The following is a 22847-nucleotide window of genomic DNA, read 5'->3' as shown; positions in this document are numbered from 1 at the left end:
CTCCTCCAAAGACAAGTGGATGTTTTCCTACAAAGCTGCAAGGCATTGATTATTTTGCTTACATCTAATCATCCTTGGGCTCCTTGGGGCTTATTCTCAAGATAAATCATTGATAAGTCAATTAAAAAAAATGTCCAGGTAGATCTCAAAGACTTTAGCCAGCATCTAAGACCATTCCATTTTAGACTTATAAAAAAATTGGGGGCGCCTGGGTGGCTCAGTCGGTTGAGCGTCCGACTTCGCTCAGGTCACGATCTCACGGTCCGTGAGTTCGAGCCCCGCATCAGGCTCTGTGCTGACAGCTCAGAGCCTGGAGCCTGTTTCCGATTCTGTGTCTCCCTCTCTCTCTGGCCCTCCCCCCATTCATGCTCTGTCTCTCTCTGTCTCAAAAATAAATAAATGTTAAAAAAAAAAAAAAAAAAAAAAAATTGAAGGCATTAAATCAAAGTACACTACCTGCAAATTATGCATTCCCAGTAGCATGCTTCAAGTTACTTAATATAATTAGAAATAGTGTTTCTAATCATCTCAATGAGGAGGCATCAAAAGGGGTTCCCCCTTCATTGTGAGCCATTCCGTTACTATCTAATAAAAAGATTAAAAAAAAAAACAGTGGTGCCTTTTATGGAGAATCATGATATCTGGCCAATGAAACTGTTGATTGAAAGCACGCACCTTTAATCTTCATACATAAGTAAAACAAAGTAAAAATAAATAACAGAAGGTTATACACAGTTGTCGACACAGTACTGACAAATGGCAAATTCGTCCGTTTCTCAATTGCCGGTAAGACGGCAGAGAAGCTCACTCACACCGTATATCATATCTGCCAACTCATTTCTGTGATTAAATATTCCATCAGTGGGGCTATAAGGCGGCAAAGCTTAACAAGATTCATAAGAGGCACCACTTGAACACACATAACTCACTTCCGTGGATGTGAGTTTGTACACCCCGCCTGCAAAGGAAAATTGGAATTGAGTTAAATTACTCCACGAGTCAATAGGGAAAGGAAAAGACTTACCAATGCAATGCAAACCTGAGATGCAGGTTAGGTCCCAAAGACAACAAAGTAGAGAGATGCAGGGCGAATCAACTTAGAAACCTTGAAGATGGTGGTGAACTCTCTTCTGGGAATACCATTAGTATTAGCAGTTTTGGGTTTTTTTTGCAAGGGGGAGTAGGAAGCGACCCTTAATTGGACATTCCTCCTAAAAATAAACGTTTCTGGTTTCAAGACTGGGGGGGGAAGTACTAAAAGAAGCAGGCTTGGCTGCAAAGTCACATTTTAAAGGTGGTCAGGTCTTGAAACTGGGTTATCCTGGGGTGATAGGGAGGATCAGATAAGATAATGGGTGGAAAAGAATTTTATAGACTGTAAAGTAAAATCAAAATATAGGAGATTAGTGTGATCACCGAAGTTCCCTAGATTGTTTGTGTCCACATCGGTAAAAACCTGCCCACAGACCACATGCCTTGATATCAGGCTAGATGATGGGAAAGTGGATTGGGATCTCAGTATGAAGTTTAAAAATGAAGAGGTTGGATGTAGCACTCTGTGATTGCTTATCTCGAAAGGGCAGCTGTATTTGACCTTGGATTACCCGTACAAAGGTATTGGTTTTCTATGGGCTTTTGGCCACTGTGAACCATGATTCACATATAAGAATTGAGTCAAAAGAAGGTAGATGTAGGTCTCCCCCCTGGTGGCTCCCCCCATAAGGGGTCATAGAGAGAATGACCTTTAGCCGCACTTTTGGATGGACTTCTTTCCAATTCCCCTCCTGCAATTTGGGTACAATAGCATCTGAAAAAAAGTAAGACTGTCAGAACCTGTGATAACTGGGGTTCCTGACACAGGCTGCTTTCCTTTTATTGGCCACCATCCCAGACTTGGGTTGGGCTTGGAATGATGTGCCCAAATCCCAGGTACAGCATATGCGTTTGGGGTGACTACCTTAGCATCCTGAAAGAACGTGATGTGGGTCTGAAAGGTGTCTGCTACCACTCGGAGCCCCTGAAAGCAGCTAACATGCGGGCATCCCCAGTGGCTCTAACGATGCCCACATCCACCCAAAGGACCAGCCTCGACCAGACTCAGAGCAATGGTGCCTCATGAACAGTGACCTTTGGCTCTGCAGTGTTTTGTATAATTCACACATCTGCCAGATTCAAATGCAGTGCACTTCAGTGAACTGAAACAGAAGAGTTCAGATTGAAGTCCCCAAGCAAAGGATTTTCAGCCTAGAAATGTTCCACTTCAAAGACTTTATCTCCTACATCTGTTTACCTCCGCCTCCCCTTTTGGTTGCAATTCACTTGCCTTCTCTCTTCCCCTTTCCCCATCTGTCTTATCAGATTGCACTCCATCCCTGCCCACATTTGGCCATAGTTTTTACCGGTGTCCTTCCTTCCCTGCCCCACGGAAGGAATGCAGCTCAGCTTGGATGGAATCTTTGGGGAATTTTGATCTTCAAATAGGATCAGAACTGGATTATGTGCTCAGAACTACACTTCCTCGATAAAATTAGTTCTCATTCTGTTGCACGGAAAGTCTACCAAGGAGGCCTCCCCCAAGCAGGAAGTGACAGGACTCTTAAAGGAGAAGCCCTGAGTCGGCACCATGGGAGGAAGATGAGGTTTGCCTTTCTGGCTCTGGATCGATTTCAAAGGGAGCAACCCAAAACATCAGCAACAATAAATAAGCCACTCTGGGCACTGACCCGAGCCAGGCACCGTGCAAAACACCTTGCCTCTCCTTGAATCCTCATAAAAATGTTATAGCATTCTCTTCAGTATGGAAATTTTGAAACCAGGGCTTACTGAAGAGTTTATCTCATTCCTTATGTCACAGAACTAGTATGTAAAAAAAAAATAGGTTTCTTATATAAAGGTATTTTTTTCTGACCTCAGAGCCCACACTTTCCATTACCTTGTTCAGCTTACTCAGTAGGACTAGACTGGGATATGCCTGCCGTGTCTTCTATCCTGGAGGTCATAGAACATACTGAAAATGAATACAAGTATCTGTGCATGTAATATTATTTGCTGCACGCCAGACTCCACGTTGGGATCTCCACATATGTTTACAGAGATTACAACTCTGGAGGACAAGTGTCATTTCCTTCATTCTGCAGATAAATGAGATATCTAGTAACGTTATGTTGTACAAGGCTGTTGACTTCAAAACTTCAAGAGCTCAGTCCAAAGCCAAATCTTAGTGATTCCAAAGCCCATCCCATTTTATTACACATTACCTCCCACATATGCTTTAGTTAATCTAGTATCTTGGGTTAATGATTGTTAACTGGCAATAATTTTGCCATCTCCCCCCCCCCCCCAGAGGAACTGGGAAATTCCAGGAGACATTTTTTCATTGTCACATCTTGAGGGGGGGAGGGCATGGGGTGTTGGCTACTGGCGTCTAGGGGGTGGAGGCCAAGGATGCCGCATAACATCCCACCATGCACAAGACAGCCCCCACCACAAAGAATGATCTGGTGTAAAATGCTGATATTGCTGAGGTCGGGGACCACTGTCCTGACAGAAGCAGATTAGTAAAAATGTCACATATGCACCAAATATCTTTCTCAAGCCCTACCAGTAACTCCTGCGAAAGATGGATAAGCATCTGTAGTCATCAGTGGCAATCAAAAAGAGACCTTCGTTCAAATGTTTCCTCTTCTGGGCATTACTTTGTGATTTTTGACTCCAGAATGGAAAAAGCATAAAGCTTGATTGTATGCTGTAGAACTGTGTCAGGGGTCCATGAGACCATCCTCAGGCTCTGTGTTTGCTTAGATGTGCTCTTAGGGACTCAGCAAGGCTCTTTTAGTCACAGTTCTGATTTATTACAAAAGGGTACAGATTAAAAGTCAGCGAAGGAAGGGGCGCCTGGGTGGCGCAGTCAGTTAAGCGTCCGACTTCAGCCAGGTCACGATCTCACGGTCCGTGAGTTCGAGCCCCACATCGGGCTCTATGCTGACAGCTCAGAGCCTGGAGCCTGTTTCCGATTCTGTGTCTCCCTCTCTCTCTGCCCCTCCCCCGTTCATGCTCTGTCTCTCTCTGTCCCCCAAAAAATAAATAAAAACGTTGAAAAAAAAAATTTTTAAGTCAGCGAAGGAAGTGGCACCTGGATGGCTCAGTCGGTTAAGCATCCGACTTCAGCTCAGGTCATGATCTCACAATTCAAGGATTTGAGCCCCACATTGGACTCTGTGCTGACAGCTCAGAGCCTGGAGCCTGCTTCAGATTCTCTGTCTCCCTCTCTCTCTGCCCCTCCCCTTCTCATGTTCGCTTTCTCTCTCACTCTCAAAAATGAATAAACATAAACTTTTTTTTTTAAGAAATTAGCAAAGGAAAAGAGCAAATGAGTTAGAATCTAGAAGAAACCAGGCAAAAGCCTCTGGGTGCACCCTTACAGTGGAAGTACGCAATGTGCTTAACTTTCCCTGCAGTGGTGCCTGATGGCAAACACAAAGTGTCATCAGCTGGATGTCAATCCGCTTCCTGGGAGGCAGCCCCATAGATGTGGAGCCCCCATATGACTGACCTCAACTACTCAAACCATAGCCCAAAGAGCAAAAGGAAGTATTCACCATAAATCACATTGCTACCAGAAACTATCTTATCAAACTGGTACTGTGTGGCCCAAGGCCTCAGGCACCCAGAAACAGTTTTATCAGGTAGAATATTCCAAGGGTTTACAACTCATCTACCAGGAGGTGTCCAAGGGCCAGTCCTGAAGACAAGCATCCTGGGGGGAATGTGCAGGGTTTAAGCAGCCCAGACCTGTGGAGTTACCCCTTTCCTACACAACAGAAGGAAGAGGGGGAGGGGTGGGGTTGAGGAGGTAGAGAAGGAGAAGAAAGAGAAGGGGAGGGGGAGGAGGAAAAAGGAGGAGAGAGAGGCGGGTGGGGGAGAAGAAGGAGAAGCTGGTTGCGAACTCAGAATACAGAGCTCATATATATAGAAGGTCATGAATGTAGTGGTCAGGAGGAAGGAAGGTATAAGATGAGACTTACCACTGCGTGTGTTGGTTCTAGGAGAAAAGATCAAGCTGGATTTAGTTATGAAAGAGAAAAAAATGTGTGGCTTTTCACTTAGAGCAGGAGTCTGCAAATGTCTTCGATAAAGGGCCAGTCAGTGAATATGTGCAGCTGTGTGGGCGGGCAGAATCGCAGTGCTGAAGGCCTGTGAAATGCTAGGTAGTGTGGTAAGCACTGGGGGAGCCCCTCATCCCTCTGAAGTTCCTTAGAGCATTGAGAGCGGCAGAAAGATAAACTTAATGTATAATAAATGATGATGCCTGCCCACCAGAACGCTAAAAAAGGAACAACCCTCTCTGCATTAGGAGCTAGGGAGGGGGTATTAATTGGGTTTTGAAGGATAAGGAAGAGTTCTCCTGGGAAGAAAATGAAGAAAGATCTTTGTGGTGGGTGAGTTAGAAGGAGTTTGGTAGAACCCAGAAGGGTTTCTCAACCTTTATCTGCAGAATCCATTGAGAAGTATTAAAATTAAAAAAAAAAAAAAATACAGGTGCTTGATCTGCACTGGATATAGAGATTTCTGTGGCAAAATCAGGTTCCCCCCCAAAGCTGAGAAGTACTGATTTGTTGAGATCAGAGGGTACCTTCTAGAGAAAAGTTGCAAAAGCCCTGACAATGCTATATAAAAGGAATGTGGATTCTGGAATCTGTCGTTTGAGTGACAGGCAACCATTGAAAACTCTGATAATTAAAACATAGAATAAAACGAACAAGACCACCCAGCGATGAATTAGCACTCCTATCTGCCCTTGAAACAAATAATAGTCTTATCATGAGGACTCTTACAAATATGTGAACCAAGCCCTAAAAGGCTGAAAGAGGTTAAACCGAATCAGCAACTTCTCAGCCGTTGTAGAGACCAGGCTCCAGACAGACCCCAGGATTACTAAGCCAGTGCCTGACACGGAGGCTATTATAAAACTTGTTTTCTGGCTTTGTCCCGATCTCTTCCTAGAAAAGCAAATCTGCAGACTTTAAAAATGACACGATTTCATTTTTCTTTTTTTAATGTTTTAACTTGTGTCGCCATTCGATTATAAATCACGCAGTTTTGGTGCTTGCCACTTTTTGCGTTCTTGTCAAAATTTATAGTTCAGTGTTATTAGCCCGACCAATTAAGTTGTATATAAATAAAGACGAATTGGCCAAATATTGTTTAATACCCTGTATGTTAATTATATGTAGATAATCATTCTCTAAGCATCAAATGAAGCCGTCTTTTAAAAATGTACTGTTGAAGAACCAACAACACAAATAGCAAAATCCTACTTAAATTAACTACGTGGGTGACAGTTAATGCATTTCTAGAACTTCTGTGGACCTGTTACAACCCATTACAGTCGAAATATTGGTTTATGAAAAATTAATAAAGCCAATGGAAAATGGAACCCAGCATCTGCATTAGCTGTTCACAGCAAAAGAATCAGGCAGAATTAATTATGCCGTATGCTACAATCTAATGAGTTTTTCATTAAACAGTATACCATTACGGAGACTGAACAAGGATTATTCAGGGAATAATGCCAAAGGCTGTTTTTTTTTATTTATTTTTTTATTTTTTGGAGGAGATTAAATTAGTTAATGGGTTTTACATTTAAACCCAACGCAGAGGTTAATCGATGTACGCTTACCATTATATTAAACCCAGTGTTGTTTTAAAAACAGGAACACCCCAATATCACTGATATTTCCTCTGGGGGAAAGAAAAGATGAGTCTATTTGTGTGTTTCTAGTGTTTGTTTGATAGACATATGATATTGTAAAGACCTTCTGAATTAATTTTGTCATTTTTGAAAACCGTTTTCACCAGCTGAAATATTCTATTTGCTTTCAGCCCACGGGTGTGCGTGTGTGTGTTTGCGGTGTGGGAAGCTTGTTTAAACAAATGTATCTGATTTTTCTTTGGGAGACTCAAAGTGGAAGTACATTTTCTGCTCTTACCAAAAGAGTGGGGTCAGGAGTTTAAACCTAAACTGGGATGGGAAGGGGACTCTGGATGAATCTCTACCCCCATTCCACAAATACTTCGGTTCCCCCTAAAATACAGCTCTGTACTAGCAAGTGAAATAGAAGAGGGGTCCCAAGGGAAAGCCATCTAGGGGGGTTTGGGGCTTCTGCAGCATCTCAGAGGTTCTTATCCCTAGGAAGAAGAGAGAAAGAGAGAAACTGGGAGAGAGGAAGAGAGAAAGAGAGAGGGAGAGAGAGAGAAAGGCAGTCTGGGTGATTTGCAGAGACTTGTAAACTCCACACATGTTAGCTGAAGTGCAATTTCTCATTTGTTTCCTTCATAATAGATTACAAGCTAAAATGTCTTTACGAGATGCAAGATGAATGTAGTTGAAGGGGTCACATTTCAGTTCCAGGGAGGGGTGTCCTCTCCCCATCCCCCTTTGAGGCTCCGCCACAAGGCGATTTGGGGCCCACACCCATGCAGCCCCATCTCCTGATTCCTCAAGAGAAGCCAGACACCTGTCTTGTGACATGAAATTCCCCCAGTGTAAATGTTGGCAATTAATTCCCAACCTTAAAATGCTCTCCATTCATTGTTATATGTAGCATTCTGAGGCCACACCCCCCAGTTCAGCAGCCGTCAACATGCTTCCCCATTCTTCAAGGAACAGTGGGACAAAAGTAGCCCCAAAGTGCTGTATTTGGGGATTCAAAGTCATAGTAATATAATAATACTGTAAGTTCTTTATATATATTATTCAGTAATAATGCTTATTACTGGGGCCACTTACTATCCACGATTTGTCAAATCCTTCCGTGTAGCAGATCTGATCCTTTCAATTCTCAGTGAAGTAGGGTTTTTTTGTCCCTATTTTACAGATGTGAAAACCAAGTCTGGGATGTTAAGGGACTTGCAGAAGATCAAAGAAACTTACACTTAGTGAGGCCAGAACACAAAACTAAGCGTTAAAACTCTCAAAGCTCATGCTTTTTCAGCCGCACTGTGAGACCTTGAGAGTTCACCATTTCTCCGCCCTCTGTGTTTCTTTCCTCCCTGTCTTACTGAGATCTTGCAAGTGGGATTTTCTTATCTATAGAAGATACATCCTGCCCAGAGGCTTCCTTGGTTGGATTTAAAACCCTATCACAGATTCTTAAATGTGATCATGAGGTTCTAGCCAACATTTTTAGCCTGGAAGAGTCAGGTGTTTCCAGCCAGAAGGCAACTGTGGAACTGTTTGATGTGGCTTTAGTGCAAATGGGGTAGATTTATCACCCCACTGTTGGAGAGGATGTTTCAACACCTAAAGACCTAGGATCACCATTAATAAGCAGATGGAGCTTCGTTAGTGAGTCTGAGCTCTGGAGTCACACCACGCTGGCTCAGATTTGTTTGGTCTCCTATTTTTCTCTCTCTGGGCCTTACTTTCCGTGTGGGTTTGATAAGAAAAAGAAAAAAAAATCATAGTGTGTGCACGGCATACCTGATTCAATACCTGAAACTCAGTGGCATCATTAATATTAGCTGTACTTGACTTCGCTTAAGCATTTTACTATTGTTAGCAGCCTAGGGCATCCCCTGGGATCTGATTAGAAATGCAGATTCTCATGACCCACTGCAGATGAGAATATGCATTGTAAAATCGCCCCCAGGTGATTCAGCACCCCTTAGAATGTTAGAAGCAAGGCTGTATCTAAGGTTGCCCTGACCTAAATACTAAGGGCCATAACCCTGAAGGCCAAATACCTTAGGAGAGAAAAGTGTTTCCATTGTTTTCATTATGGTTACCTTGCTGGCCTTCCACAAATATCTTACAGGACAATTTTTTTCTTGTTGTTTTAGTGTCGTGAACAGCAATGAATCAGAAAGAAAATTTTGGCGAGCATTCAAAGAATATGTCTTTAAATTTGGGGGGTTGATTGTTTTTAACGAAAATGAAATAAAGTTAAATTTTAGAAAGTACTGATCGAATGATATTCTCTGAAATAGTCAGTGACAGCTTGCCAGGGAGGGACTAATGCAGTCCCTTTGGTGTCTTCCAAACAGAAAGGGGAAATTAGAACAGGGGTCAGCAAACCTTTCCTGTAAAGGTCTGGAGAGTGAATATTTTAGCCTTTGTGGGCAATAAGGTGTCTGCTGTAACTTCTCAGCTCTGTCTTGCAGGATAAAAACAGTCGTAAGTAACATGTAAAGGAACAAGGGTGGCTGTATTCCAAGAACACTTTCTTGATAGATACTGAAATTTGAATTTTATGTGATTTTTCACTTTGTCACCAAATGTTGTCCTATACTATGGATTGCTTTTCAACCATATAAAAATGTAAAAAAACATTCTTAGATCACAGTCCATCCAAAAACAGTGCTAGGCTGGATTTGGCCAAAAGGCTCTAGTTTGCCTCCACCTGATTTAGAAGATGAGCCTTAAATCCATGGGTCCAGGAATCTGGTTGGTTTGACTTGCATTCAGCACTAGAAGATTTCTATCTGTGTGACCTTGGGCAAAACTCTCTATGTCTCAGTATCCTCATCTATTAAATAGATGTAATGATAGTACCTGTCTTACAGGATTCATAGTAGGGGATAATAATCCAAATTAAGCATCAAGTGGGTTTGCTTAGTACTTATCGGGTATTTGATAAGTAACTTTTGGAATCGCTACCACTGATGTGTTTATTATCATATTGCGTCAATTGAATATTTTCTGTAAAAACCACTCTTAGCCAGAATTTTGGTGGCAGAAAAATAAGAGCAGTTTTTTAATCACAGATAATCAGGGAGGAAGTTGTACAGACATCTTCATGGTATTCCTGGAACTTTTTTTCTTTTTGTTTTTGTTTTTTTGGTACAGTCTGAAATTATGTCAAAAAGAAAAGTGAAAAGAAAAAAAAAAGAAGAGATCATGTATTTCTTTTTAATTATTATGAAAATCCAAACTTGTATAATAAATTGGAGTAAAAGATTATTTATACTGTATACAGATTCACTTCAGGGCTCCTTTAACTATGGAAGTCCCCTGGTTCAATTAAAACATGATTCACTTTATAAGACTGAAATATACAGACAGCATTTTCTGCAACATCTGTGCCTAAATGCAAATACCTCAGTATTTAAAGTTGGGCCATAACCCTTCAGAGAGGCTCATCTTTCAGGCATGTATAAAAGCATTAAGTATTAGCTGTGAAAATACTCTTACATGGATTAGCTGAATGCTGGTCTATGTTGAAAAATGCATAACTAAAGGGGCGCCTGAGCAGCTCAGTCTGTTAAGTGTCCAACTTCAGCTCAGGTCAAGATGTCGAGGTTCATGAGTTCTGGCCCCTCATCGGGCTCTGTGCTGACAGCTCAGAGCCTGGAGCCTGCTTCGGATTCTGTGTCTCCCTCTCTGCCCCTTGCCTGCTTGTACTCTGTCTCTCAAAAATAAATAAGCATTAAAAACAATTTTTTAATGCATAACTGAGGTGGGGGGAAAGGTATCTACAGCTCAGGGGGACTTTGGATAAATGTGTTGATTGGAGGCAATAACCTCCATGGGCCGGGACCACATGGCTCCCTCCCAGACCTCTATATCTAGCATCGAAGTTTGGTGCTTGAATGGCCCTCACGTAGTACAGAGCCTCACTGATCCTCAGGGCAGAGCTCCCATGAGGCAGGCAGGTGTATTAGTGTGTTGAGGTTGCCATGCCAAGGCACCACTGACTGGGTGGCTTGAACAACAGAAATATATTTTCTCACAGTTCTAGAGGCAAGAGGTTCAAGATCAACGGGTGCTCAGAGTTGGTTTCTTCCAAGGCCTCTCTCCTTGGCTGGTAGATGGCCATCATCTCCCCGAATCCTCACATGGTCTGTGTCCTAATGTACTCTTCTTATAAGGACATCAGTGACACGGGATTAGGGTCTACCTTAATTTTAATCTAATTACCTCTGTAAAGAGCCTATCTCCAAATACAGTCACGTCCTGAGGTCCTGGGGGTTAGGACTAAACTGTATGAATTTGGAGGGAACACTCTTCAGTCCATAAAAGTAGGGCAGAAATGAGAATGTCTTCATCTGGATGGGAAATCAAGTGTGGCCTCCCTAGGATTATGCTGTTGGTGACTTTGCATACCTTCTTTAGCAGCCCACCTCCAAAGAGTTTGACAGATTAGTTAGGACTGGGTGTTGTTACTCTTTGTTCGAAATGCCAAAAAAGCAGAGACAAAAGTTGTCAGCATACAAAAAGCGAAGATAAAAAATAAATAGGCTCTATCTCTTTGCCCACACAAGTTCTCAGACCAGATATATTCAGCCAATTTTACTTTTTATTCCTACACCTGTGGAAGATGCCCTTAGGCCCGGATTATTCGAAGTGCATCCACGGAGCAGGAGAATCACCTGGGTTGCTGATCAGAAGTGCAGATTTCTGACCAGCCGAGTGGCGTTCTCTGGGAGTGGTGCCTTTGAAGGCACACGACTTAACATTCTTCCCAGGGGATTCCTAAAGTCTCCCAGGCTTGGAAAACCTCCCGTTTTAGGAAGGCAAGCACTCACAGCACTGAGGTTTGAGCGACTGGCTCTCCATTGTTTCTCCAAGGGTGGTCCCCTGACAACAGGCGACACTGTTGAAAATGCAACCCTGGAAGTAGGACCTGGTTTTCTGTGTTTAAAAAATCCCCTAGGTGGTTTTGATGATGCAGGTGATTATAAGAACCAGCGGGGGACTGAGGGCAGGGCATGACTGACAGTCACCTTCTTAAAGTACCCCTCCTACGAAAAGGACCTTTGCGGGTTCCTCTTTCAGTGAACTGTCTCTTTGTCACCCGCTCAGAGCTAGTTTTTTCAATTAGGACCAATGTTTTCCTGTTTATATATTTTTAAGTTTATTTATTTATTTTGAGGGGCAGAGAGGGGGGAGAGAATGAGGGAGGGGCAGAGAGAGAGAGAGAGAGAGAATGAATCCCAAGCAGGCTCCATGCTGAAGCTTGGGGCTCAACCTCATGAACCATGAGATCATGACCTGAGCTGAAATCAAGAGTCAGCCTCTTAACCAACCCAGCCACCCAGGCGTCCCTCCTATTTGTATTCTAATTTAAAACAATGCTTAAAAACTCCTTCTGTGACAATGGAAGTAAGGAGTCACTGATAAAATGAGTAATGTTCTAGAAGTCTAGATAGCTTGTTTCTCACCTGGAATTCGCCTCTGACTGATGATAAGTCTTTTCATAAACGACATCCTTGTTCTGTGCCATTTTTCCCGTCTCTAAAGAGGGAATAATACTACCTGACACCTGTTATTAGGGAGGAATAAATGCAGTGTAAAAATTTTTTTGGCAAATATTGAATAAAGGCTTCCTTTTTTGTGTAGAAAATGAAAGTATTGTTTTTAGCTGTAATTACTATAACTCTAGTAATACATTTTTAGTTATGACTGCAGTATATAACAAAAATATGGAATAACCAGTTTGCCAGTCAAAATGGTCACGCTTAATAAAAATTATGCCAAAATTACTTTTAAACTTTATTGATCTCAGCAAACCAAAGTAAATAACCACGGTGTCTAAGGTTTCGGGGGTCAATTCAGACCCATTCCTTTGTTCACTTTCTTGTATATGTATTTGTTCCTGAACCTATGAGTACGAAAAGAGACAGTGTGTCGTTCTTTTGAAGGATGCATGAGGCTTAGTAGGTGTGGCCCCAGAACCCACACAGTGTCCGGCAAGTGGTAGATGTCACTACGTGCCCACCCAATTAATGACCGTCCTTGCAAGCCACCTTTCCTTAGCTGAGCACTAGAGACAGAGAAGCTCTATACTGGTCTCCTGTGTTCATTCACCATTTGCCAGCGGGGCTTTCCTCTTAGCCCTCTTTCCAGAGTCACTAGGCTAAGTGACATTGGAAAGCAGGATCCTAGCAAAGGGCTCCGTTTTCAAGTGACTCAGGATTAGCACAGAGATGCTTGTGGAGGTTCAGACAGCACGTGAGACTCTCAGAACCTTCCACAGTAGGTCGTCCCCAATCCCCATTGGCTCTTGGAAGATTAATGAAGTGTTGTTGTTATCTTTGTGTCTTTAATTTTTTGTTTGTTTGTTTTTATTTCGGTAGAGATAGGAGCAGCTCTCCAAACATTCTAGCTCATCTGCACCTCGAAGCTAGAGAAGTGAGCCACTCCAAGTTGCTAAGCAGTTGAGGTTGACATGTTCTTTGATGAGCAGTTTCTCTGACATGATTTTTTCCTTCTTTCTTCTTTCTTTCTTTTTTTTTTTTTTTTGTGGAATTCAGAAAATACAGGAAGGGCCTAGTCATTCACACTGGGCTACTTGGAACTCTGCCTATTTGGTGCTAAAGTGGAAGGGCAGACTTTCAAAACAGCCTCTCTTCTCTACCTTGCCCTCATCCATTCTAATTGTACTTCTTGGGAGTGCCACATGGCTGCCTGTCCGAAAGTCTGTAGTTCCTCTCATCAGGTTCCCCCGCTCCCCACCGCCCGCCTCTAAGCCTAGGTCCCAGGATCCATGGGGATGAAAGACGACTGGGACATGATTCATGGCCTCTTGGAGTTCGTAGCATCCATGGTCAGACACTCATTAGATAGATCAGTACAATAATCTAGAAAAGCAGAGGAAGGAAACTGAACTTGGCAAGTAGAGGCAAGTAGATGTGGTTTCTAGGAGGCGAAGCCAGAGCAGTGTCCATAAGGGGGAGAAGAAGCAGCCTCTGTAAAGGCAGAGGTGTGAAAATGCACCTTTGTTCCAGCTGGTTTGACTCCAATTTCCTCACCTAAGAGTTGGCAGCAGAGTAGAAAGTTTAGATGCTTCCTCTTCCCTGTCTGTGATAGGAATCACCCCTCTGAGACTTCTCCATGTCCCTCGAGGGGCCAAGAATGATCCCCACAGCTGTGGGAGTCTTCAGGTAAGAAGAAAGGGCTGGGTTTCCTACCTGAGACACAGACCTTGGCTCACTGTCTGTCAGCTGGAGGGTTCCGAATCCTGCCGGAGCGGCCCTGTAGATCTGCTGGAATCTTGGATGCTGATGATGGTGGCATCACTGAGTATGACAGTCAAAGGCTCTGATTATTCCGAAGTGTCCGTCTGCCATGTGGAGCCAGTTCCTTCCTGCCAGGCACAGAACGAGGCTGCTTAGATTTCATATTAATCTGAGTCAACCTTAAAAGAACCAGAGAAGGGGCGCCTGGGTGGCTCAGTCGGTTGGGCGTCCGACTTCAGCTCAGGTCACGGTCTCGCGGTCCGTGAGTTGGAGCCCCGCGTCGGGCTCTGGGCTGATGGCTCGGAGCCTGGAGCCTGCTTCCGATTCTGTGTCTCCCTCTCTCTCTGCCCCTCCCCCGTTCATGCTCTGTCTCTCTCTGTCTCAAAGGTAAATAAACATTAAAAAAAAAAAAAAAAAGAACCAGAGAAGAGGAGGAAACAAGTGAATCCCGTAGACAGATAGGTTTATAACTCACTCCTTGTGGACTTTAGGCATGCACATCCCCAGCTGTAAACAAGGGGCAAAAGCAGGCTCCCTCAGGAAAGATTGGTTGGACAAAGCACTATTTTTATCAAAGAATCTAGAAGTGTCTTTACAAATATAATAATTTAATCATACTCATCAATCCTTCTGAAGGTCAGGTGTTTTGCTACGGGCTGGGAATAGTTGAGAATGGTTTGGCTCTGACCCAGGGGAGGCTCCCTGTGACTAAGACCAGTATGTAAATGAAAAGTTGCAGCACAAGTGTGACAAAGGACTGACTAGGGAGATTTTTCTAAGTGTGATGGGAGTATAGAATGGGGAATGACCCATTAACTCCTGGGGACAGGGAAAAGGAGAGGAGATTTTAAGTGACACAGTTGGAATTGGGGTGGGGTCTACATAAAATTAAACGTGAAACTCCCAGAATTCCTCCCTAGATGACATAAAGAGGTCAGTTTCATACGGTTGAACCTCACAGATGGGGCAGGAATGGCATGGATGTTTCATCCCTCCACCAACTGATTAAATGGTAGCAACTGCCTAGAAGCTGTGTTAAGAACGATTCTGAGGATTCCAGAATAGGAAAGGATACTGTGGAAATTGATGAACAGTCTGTCCTAGGTAGGGAATGATATCCAGTGGTAGAAATTGAACACAGTTGCCATCTTTAAATTCTAAGGAGGAAAGCCCTCCTTCCTCTCCTCCCACAAAAGCCTGGATATTAGAGTAAAATTGCTTTATAAGCAAAGGCACAGAAGTCTGAGAAGTGCAGGATGTCACCATGGTGGCCGACAGTTCATGCTTAAATGGAGGTAAAAGGTCTATGTTGGGGGGATGGGGCATGGATGGAAAATGCAGTGCAAGAGGTTCATTAGAAAGCTGTATCACAAGGTGCCTTGAATGACCTTGTAAACACGCTTCATGCTGCCACATGTACCTTATTATCTATTTGACTTACTTTTTGAAACCAACACACATGACCCACCCCCGCCCCCCAAAATGCATGGAGGTTACAATGTTCTTCTCTGCCTCTTTGTTTTTGTTTAATTCAAAGCATTCTCTCAAGAAAAGGTCACAGAGTACTAAGAGAACATACAATAAATACTTTGCAAATTAGAGGATGTTTTTTAGGTAAAATAAAAACCAAGTCCTGTGACAGTATAGGTTTTGTTTTACAAAGGTCAGAATTATTGCATAAGGAATTGGGTTTTTTTCACTACCAAGAGGACGTCCAAAGAAGTTATTTCAATCCAGTTTCTCAGAATCTACAGCGTAAGAGCATTAGGAAAGCTTCATTATGCCCTGCCAGGATTTAGCTTTCTAGAGGGAATCTGTGTTGTGTCCCAATGGGATTCTGTAAATTGCATTGAGAGTGTTGAAAATTGACCCTAAGGTTTTGACTGCACAATACCGCAATGTCCTTCTGGATATATTTTTGCTACAACTGTGCTATGTTTCTTTTGAAACCACGGCCCGCCAAGAAACTTCAGATCTCATTTTGAAAAGTGGTTTTTAACCAGAGGTGGATAGGAGAGACCCATGGAATTCCTCACGGGTCCCACCCTAGAAGGTGCTGATGTGGCAGCCATGGGTGTATCCTATAGAGATGTTACTGTGTATCTAAGGTTCTAGCAATGAGCAAGAACACAGAGATGGATGCGTCTGCAAAGTCAGACTCGGTACTCATTGATAAAGAAGAGCGGGGGTCAGGGCATGTCCTTCAGGTGCGTAGCCCATCCTGTTGGTTGATTTTGGACCCCATGCCCCAAAGATCTGGTGTTCGGTTTGTCTGCTGTTAATTGCCATACTATGCCAGTTTCTTGTCCAAACCAGAAGGACTTGCTGAAGAGAAATCAGACCATGTGAATGAAGTCCCCGCTTATATGTTGGGTTAAGTTTTTTTGTTTTTTGTTTTTTAATAAACTAGAAAGAAACATCACTTCAGCAAAGTCTGATCATGACTCAGGCCCAACCAGACTCTGAATACATTCACTGCCAAGAGAAGGTCAGTCACTCATGCCCAGACTTTTGTGGGGGGCTCTTCTCCGGCTGTAAGTGTAGGATACCAGGGTAAGCGTCAGAAGGATCAGGGGACATTTCTTCAGATGGTCCATGGGCTGCTTCTTCTTGTCAAAGAATGGATGGATGTGGCTGAGCCAGTGAAGGAGGAAGGGATTGTAATAGAGCTTTGCTTTACCTGGAAATCATGTACAAAACACAGGGAAACACAGGGAACAGAGGGTAGAAGTGGCTCTGCAGAAGCCTTCTCAGCCCTCCTCATGGGAACCATGCATCCTGGCTCCATACCTGAAGGATGGTGGAGTGGAGGTCATGGACCTGTGTTTCGTTTTTCACTTCAGGAAAGATGGCGGCCTCTTAATGGTTCACATGGCAGTCCCTCTCTGCTTGGCAAACCCCCACTCACGCTGCAAGTTTTAACTATACTTCCTTTGACCTTGGGAAAGATACTTTAGGATTCTAGAACCCCTTCGTGAGCAAGGGGTGGCAAGTCTCCAAGCATATGTAGGTGAGCTCACAGTAAGGCAGGCTTCTTCTCATGGGGGAAGCCTTCCAGCTGTGGCGATAGGTAGCGGATCCAAAACCAAATGGAGGCACTGCCCTTGCCCAGCCAGGCAAGTGAACAGAAAACACAGGAGCCCATTTCCGTCGTCAGTAATGGGCTGACAGTTCCTCAGACGTGTCTCTCATCCTTTTCAAAGTCTCCGAGTGTGAGCTTTGCAGCAGCAGGAGAACGGATTTGATACCCTGAGGATCCCTGACCCTGCTCATCCTCAGAGTGGGTGGATGTTCGAAACACATCATAGATTGAGGAGATATCTCCAGATTCCACCGTGCTTCCCCGCTGTAAAATTCCATTGTGCCAGGAGAAGCCCGGTGCCCTTTGCTTTAAATCAGGCAGAGGACAGTCAGCTCTGAATTGCAGGCTTGGTGAGACAGCTCTCCCACTGGAAGCCTGAGAGCTTTTGCGAACAAGTAGGAAACCGCAGAAGCCAAAGACTGTCTCACCTCAAGCCCAGCGTGGGCCCCCAGATGGGTCACTTGGAACGTGAAAGTTGCATTCATTGCCTCCCTGCTGCACTTCTGTTCTTCCCCTGAAGAACGAATTCAGAAGGTCTAAAGTGTGGGGGAGGAAAAGTTTTCTCCAAACAAAGCCCTGCACGTGCTGACCCTTTGCTAAGTGATGATTAGGTGGCAACCCCTGTGTTGGGCGCATCTCTAGCCATACGATTCACGACCCTTCCTGGAGGTAGGTATATCCACCCCGTTTTCCAGATGGGAATCCCAAGGCACAGAGAGGTACAGTAACTTGCCAAGATCACACAGCTAAGTGGTGTCTGAGCCAGGCTTATCGTCTACTTCCCTCTGATAATTCTTAGGCTCCCTCTGAGGTATGCCACACTGCCACCATCACTGATCTGAAGGCGGGTCCTGGGGCCCGCCAGACCCCACTACGCAAAGCCCGGATGACAAGGAGTGACGTTTTCTTGGAGGGCTGGGGAGGGTGGGCTTCCGAGTCCCTTCGGCTGAGATGGGGCTTCCGTGGGTGTTCCCACGATGGGCACGGGGATGTGGCTATGTGTTCGTGTCTCTGCCTTTCTTGTTTGCGTTGCCGTGAACTCTCAGGTGCAGTGTGCCTGTTCCCCAACCAGATGCCATCTGTCTCTCTCTCATAGGTACGGTGCTGTTGTGCCAGGCAAACCAGGAGGGATCTTCCATGTACAGTGCCCCCAGTTCACTTGTATATACTTCCGCAAGTAAGCCCACTGTTGTGGCTCTCTTCCTGTTTTGTGACATAAATCTGAGTCCAATCACCCTCCCTGCCATGTAAGTTCCCCTCCCCTCCCTCTCTGCTCCACGCTCCCTTTGGCTCTCCACAAGGTGAAGTTGGTTCCCATAAGCATGTCTCTGTGTTCCCTGTCGCCTTAGCATCTAATTCCTTCACTCATTACATCTGAATGCTCACTTCCCGGATGCCCCAGTCATCCTTTGTTAAGACCTGTCAGGATCAGGTCCAATGGATGGGACATGGGGCATTCGTTCCGGGGGGGAAGGCGCATGATGGTGGGGGGCGGGGGGAGGGGGTTTAAAGCTCACTGCCTGCCTTCTATCCCAGCTTTGCAAATTAACATGAAAATAATGGATGTATGTAAAATACGCAGGCCATCCAAGCAATACCCTCCCCTAGCAACAGGTGCTTGGATGTCCCTCCCCAGCACCATTTTCTCACTGGAAAACAGCGACTTGTTTGCAAGGCTGTTCTGCCCTTTGCTGTGTGATTCTATTGAGCAGGGGGAGGAGAGAGAAGAATGTGGCTCTCCCCCATGTAACTGGGTGGGGGAAATAGCAATAAAAGCTACTTTAATAGATATGAATGTGGCCATCAAGTGGGGAGAAGGCCCAAAAGTAAATATGGAAGGTAGGTCACAATGTTGGTGTGGAAGAACCAAGGATTTCTCTGCCTGGGATGGATGCTCCAGGGTGGAGAATGCCCCACCCCCACCCCAGTTCCTAGAACAGATTGAAGAATTACAGTTCTCATGGATTCCATCATGGTTACCCGAGCTGGTTTGCTTCTCCTCAAAAAGACCCCTGGCCACAGCTGAGACTTTCTCATGTATTTCACGGGTGATGAAATCCCCTTAACTGCCAAACAGGTCCTCTTTGGGATCAGTGCTCAAAAGTGAGTGTGGGGACAGGGGAAGGTGGGCTGCTAGAAGCCAGTTAGAGAAGAGGGATGGTGGAAAGCAGAGGCAAGAGGTACACGATGATCATATGAAGATGAGACAGAGAGGAGTCCTCCCAGAGTGCCAGTCAAGCATCTCAATTCCCGAAGGCTCACAAAAACCCAACTCTTTGCTGTGGGGCACAGGTTAGAAGCAGTCACCCGGAGCCAGAAACATGCCTGTGACAAACCCGAGAGTTTCTGAAGGCACCAGGCTGTAGGGGAAGCCTGTGTTCCTCCCAACCAGCCTCATATCTTCAATAGCAGTGTGGGCACTCATTAAATTCAGGGTATCTTTCTGTGTCCCTGAGATACAAGAATCTAAACATACTGGCAAGAAGTGGTTCTTTCTAAATGTATGGAAGTTGCCCCCTTTGGGCGGTGTAAATGTGTGTGCATGTTATCTCATAGAATTAGGACACTAGTACACATTTTCACATGTGAACCTTGTTTCATCCTTGAAGTCTGCACCAGGTAGGTATTATAATGTTTGTTTTACAGCGGAGGAGTGGAGGGCACCACGACGGAGTGATAACCCAGGATCACACAGACACAATGTGGTAGATTGGTTTTTGGAGCCTGGGAAATTATTCAGTGTTTGACCGCTTTTATGACTCCCTTTGACCCTAAATATCATCATCATTCCATTGTCCCTATCCCCCACCTCCTCTATAAATATTATTTTCAGAAGGAACGTTGGTGATTCAAAACTTACCATGGTTGGATTCCAGAGTGTTGGTTTGTTTTGTTTTTTGTAACATCGTTGTCCTATAGAACTAAGATGAAATGTTCCTTATCTGTACTGTCCAGTACGTGGACTCGTGGAACACAGGCATTGAATTTTTTATTTAATTAAATTTTAATTAATGTTAGTCTAATTAGCCACATGGGGCTAATGGCTACCATATTGGAAAGCATGGCTTTCAGTGATCATATGAAATACACATTTCCGTTTCAGTTCCCTGTTCAGAAGTGAACAAAACAAATGAATTCCAAGTTGGCTGGTTTGAATTGGTAGGTCTTCTAAGGCAGCTTTAGGGAAATTGTGTGTCATAAATGTCAAACATGGAAAGGTGTCACAAATTCTTCCTATTTAAAGTGGGGGAATTATACAGAGGAAACAATGTCATCTGAAGCAGGGGTCGGCAAACTGCAGCCTAGGGGCCAAATCCAACCCACAGCCCACAGCCTGTTTCTGTAAAGCTTGTGAACTATGAATGAGTCTTAGATTTTTCAACGGATTATAGAAACAAAACAAAAGCATAAGACAACGTGTGACAGAGACAGAGATGGTCCATGAAGCCTGACATATTGTCTTTCTAGCACTTTACAGAAAAGGTGTGTTGATCTCAGATATAAAGGGTCCATTTAATTATTGAAAATACAAAATGGTAATACCACTTCACGGTTTATACATTTTTTTTCCTGACTTTAGAAGTAAAAATTTATAATAATGATAGAAACTATATAATGTGTGTCCAATACCCTTCACTTTTAAATTGCATAATCAATCATAGTACCTACACATTTTTCATCCTATTATTTTCATTTATTATCATGTCATGTGCACTTTCTGAAAATATGTTAATGGCCTCATAATATTCTATCATTTCATGATATTATATTTTAATCTGCCCCCCCTTCAGGGTTGGGCACTTAGGTTGGTTAGGAATTTTTCAGAAATATTAAAGAAATGTCCTTGTACAGAGTAGTGCTAAGGAAACAACCACTGATAAATAGCTGCTCCTCCTACCCCATAACAAAGCAAAAACTAATTTCTTACAATAAGAATCTTCACTTGTCTGTCCCTTAAGCAACAGTACCCAGACAGACAAGCTCGGTTAGTGTTTCGTAAGGACAGACAACTACATGAGCCTTCTGCTTCCCCACGTGGGTCACCAGAGGGACTATAGATTGTTTCCATCTTGAGGCCACAGTCCTGAATGCCAAGATAATCCATTCCTCCCTGAGACACGTTGCTCAGGTCCTCTGCTTTAGTTGTCCAAGTGAACAACACCTTTGAGGACTCGACTGTGTGCAAGTTGTCTGGCTTCTGTATAACATCTGGATTTTCTCTTCCAGATTAAGGTGAAGGCTCTAGAGCAAATTCACACCCTATGTTCTATAAACAAAATCCTGCTAGCATGTAAAGGGCCATTTTTGCTTGCCCTCTGTCTATCTCTCTATGTCATACACACACACACACACACCAGGGGCATGCACATGGCCACATGAAGTTCATATCCTCTCTGGCTCTGACATACACATGGCCGAGAGCCACATCTCTTGTCTTTGGGGTCCGAATGGTGTGGCCTCTTTTTGTCTAAGAATCCATCCAGCCTTCTTCCCAAAAGCTGAGGGTCCCTTACTTCTCAGAAGTCTTATAGGAGACACCTGCTTTTTAACCTGAAAATGTATGTATTTCTCATGGCTATCTAAGAATTGTACTCTTGAAGAAAGGTGTGTATAAATTACAGTTTGGTAAATTGGATCCTGTGTGTTCACTGATTTCCATGATTACTCCTGAGTTTGTGGTGTTTTTCCCCCCATGGATCTTTAACTGGCCTTGGATGTTTTAGACTTAAATTGCCCCTCTGCCTAGCCAAATAGCTAATCATCTGTAAATAACACCCTTAAATGCAGTAGGGGAGATGGTTTTTAAAGGAACCCTGCTGAATTCCTCTGTAATGAAAATAATTCCTACTTGAGGTTATCTGTTTTTTAAGATGCACTTTTGCATAATGGGTTTTCCACCTACTTAAGTGAATCATCCTAATATGACCCAGGCCGTGAAAGCATTTAGAGAGAGATTTCCACTCATGGCTCTGTGTCATTAGAACCTAATCCTACAGATTCTCCCCATTCTTCCTAACTGATCCCAGTTTTTCCTCCTCATCCTGACCTTTATCCTGGTGTGAAAACCCAATTCAAGTTGTATCATGAAACATCACACATTCTCTCACATGTTCTGATGAACCACTAGCATCCAGACTGTAAAGTGAGCCTACTTTCTGGCAGACAAATGAAGTCAAGGCAGAAACTCCTGAAAATTAGGGAAGATCACCTTGAACCAAGTGGAAAACATTTAATATTAATATTTTTGTCTTAAAACATTAACTTTTCATCAAGTAAATTAAAGGAATTCAATGAGCTGATTTGTTAGTTCTGAACTAATTTTAATTAATTTAATTGCCTTGTGGTTGCTTTGCATAGCCCACAACCAACCCCTCAACGACAAGGTTTGTTGAAAGCGGGGGCAGGGCTGGTGGGCTTGCTCACTGCCCACGCAGCCCTGGGGCCAGTGGTCTGGAGGCTCCTGCCTCGGGGAGCGTCACCAGCTTTATGATAGTGCTGTTTGCATACAGCGCCTGCATACTATCCAAAATGACTCTGGGCAAAAATAGGAAAGGAGAGAAACTGTCACCTCTCTTCCAAATTAGAACATTACCTCCCCTTTTTATTATTTGAAATATCAAGAGGTAGATCCAAGGTTTCATAAATGGCAAAGTCACTTTCTCATTTGGATTAGCAAAGCCAGCTGTCACGGGCCCTTATTTCTATAAGAAGCAGTAGGTCAATGTTACCCATTTTGTTTTTTTTCTTTACAATTTCATGAATAGATTTTAAATGACAAATGTGATGTGTGCTCACTGTAATTGGA

At 43.7% G+C, this 22847-nt stretch overlaps 1 protein-coding gene across 9 annotated transcripts in view; it reads left to right on the top strand.

The window, feature by feature from the left end:
* RBFOX1 (RNA binding fox-1 homolog 1) overlaps nucleotides 1–22847 on the top strand; it is a 2066153-nt gene that overhangs the window by 1964645 nt on the left and 78661 nt on the right. For 8 of the 9 annotated variants that reach the window (XM_047839429.1, XM_047839430.1, XM_047839428.1 and 5 more), the window contains one exon: nucleotides 18138–18218. The exons of the other annotated variant lie outside the window; for it this stretch is intronic. In XM_047839429.1, coding sequence (XP_047695385.1) covers nucleotides 18138–18218 — 81 coding nt within the window. The remainder of the gene's footprint in view (nucleotides 1–18137; nucleotides 18219–22847) is intronic. 9 annotated transcript variants of the gene reach the window in all.

Source organism: Prionailurus viverrinus, chromosome E3 (genome assembly GCF_022837055.1).
Source record: "Prionailurus viverrinus isolate Anna chromosome E3, UM_Priviv_1.0, whole genome shotgun sequence".
Taxonomy (NCBI): domain Eukaryota; kingdom Metazoa; phylum Chordata; class Mammalia; order Carnivora; family Felidae; genus Prionailurus; species Prionailurus viverrinus.
Note: the sequence above shows the minus strand (reverse complement) of the source record. Positions and strands in the feature narration are given on the sequence as shown.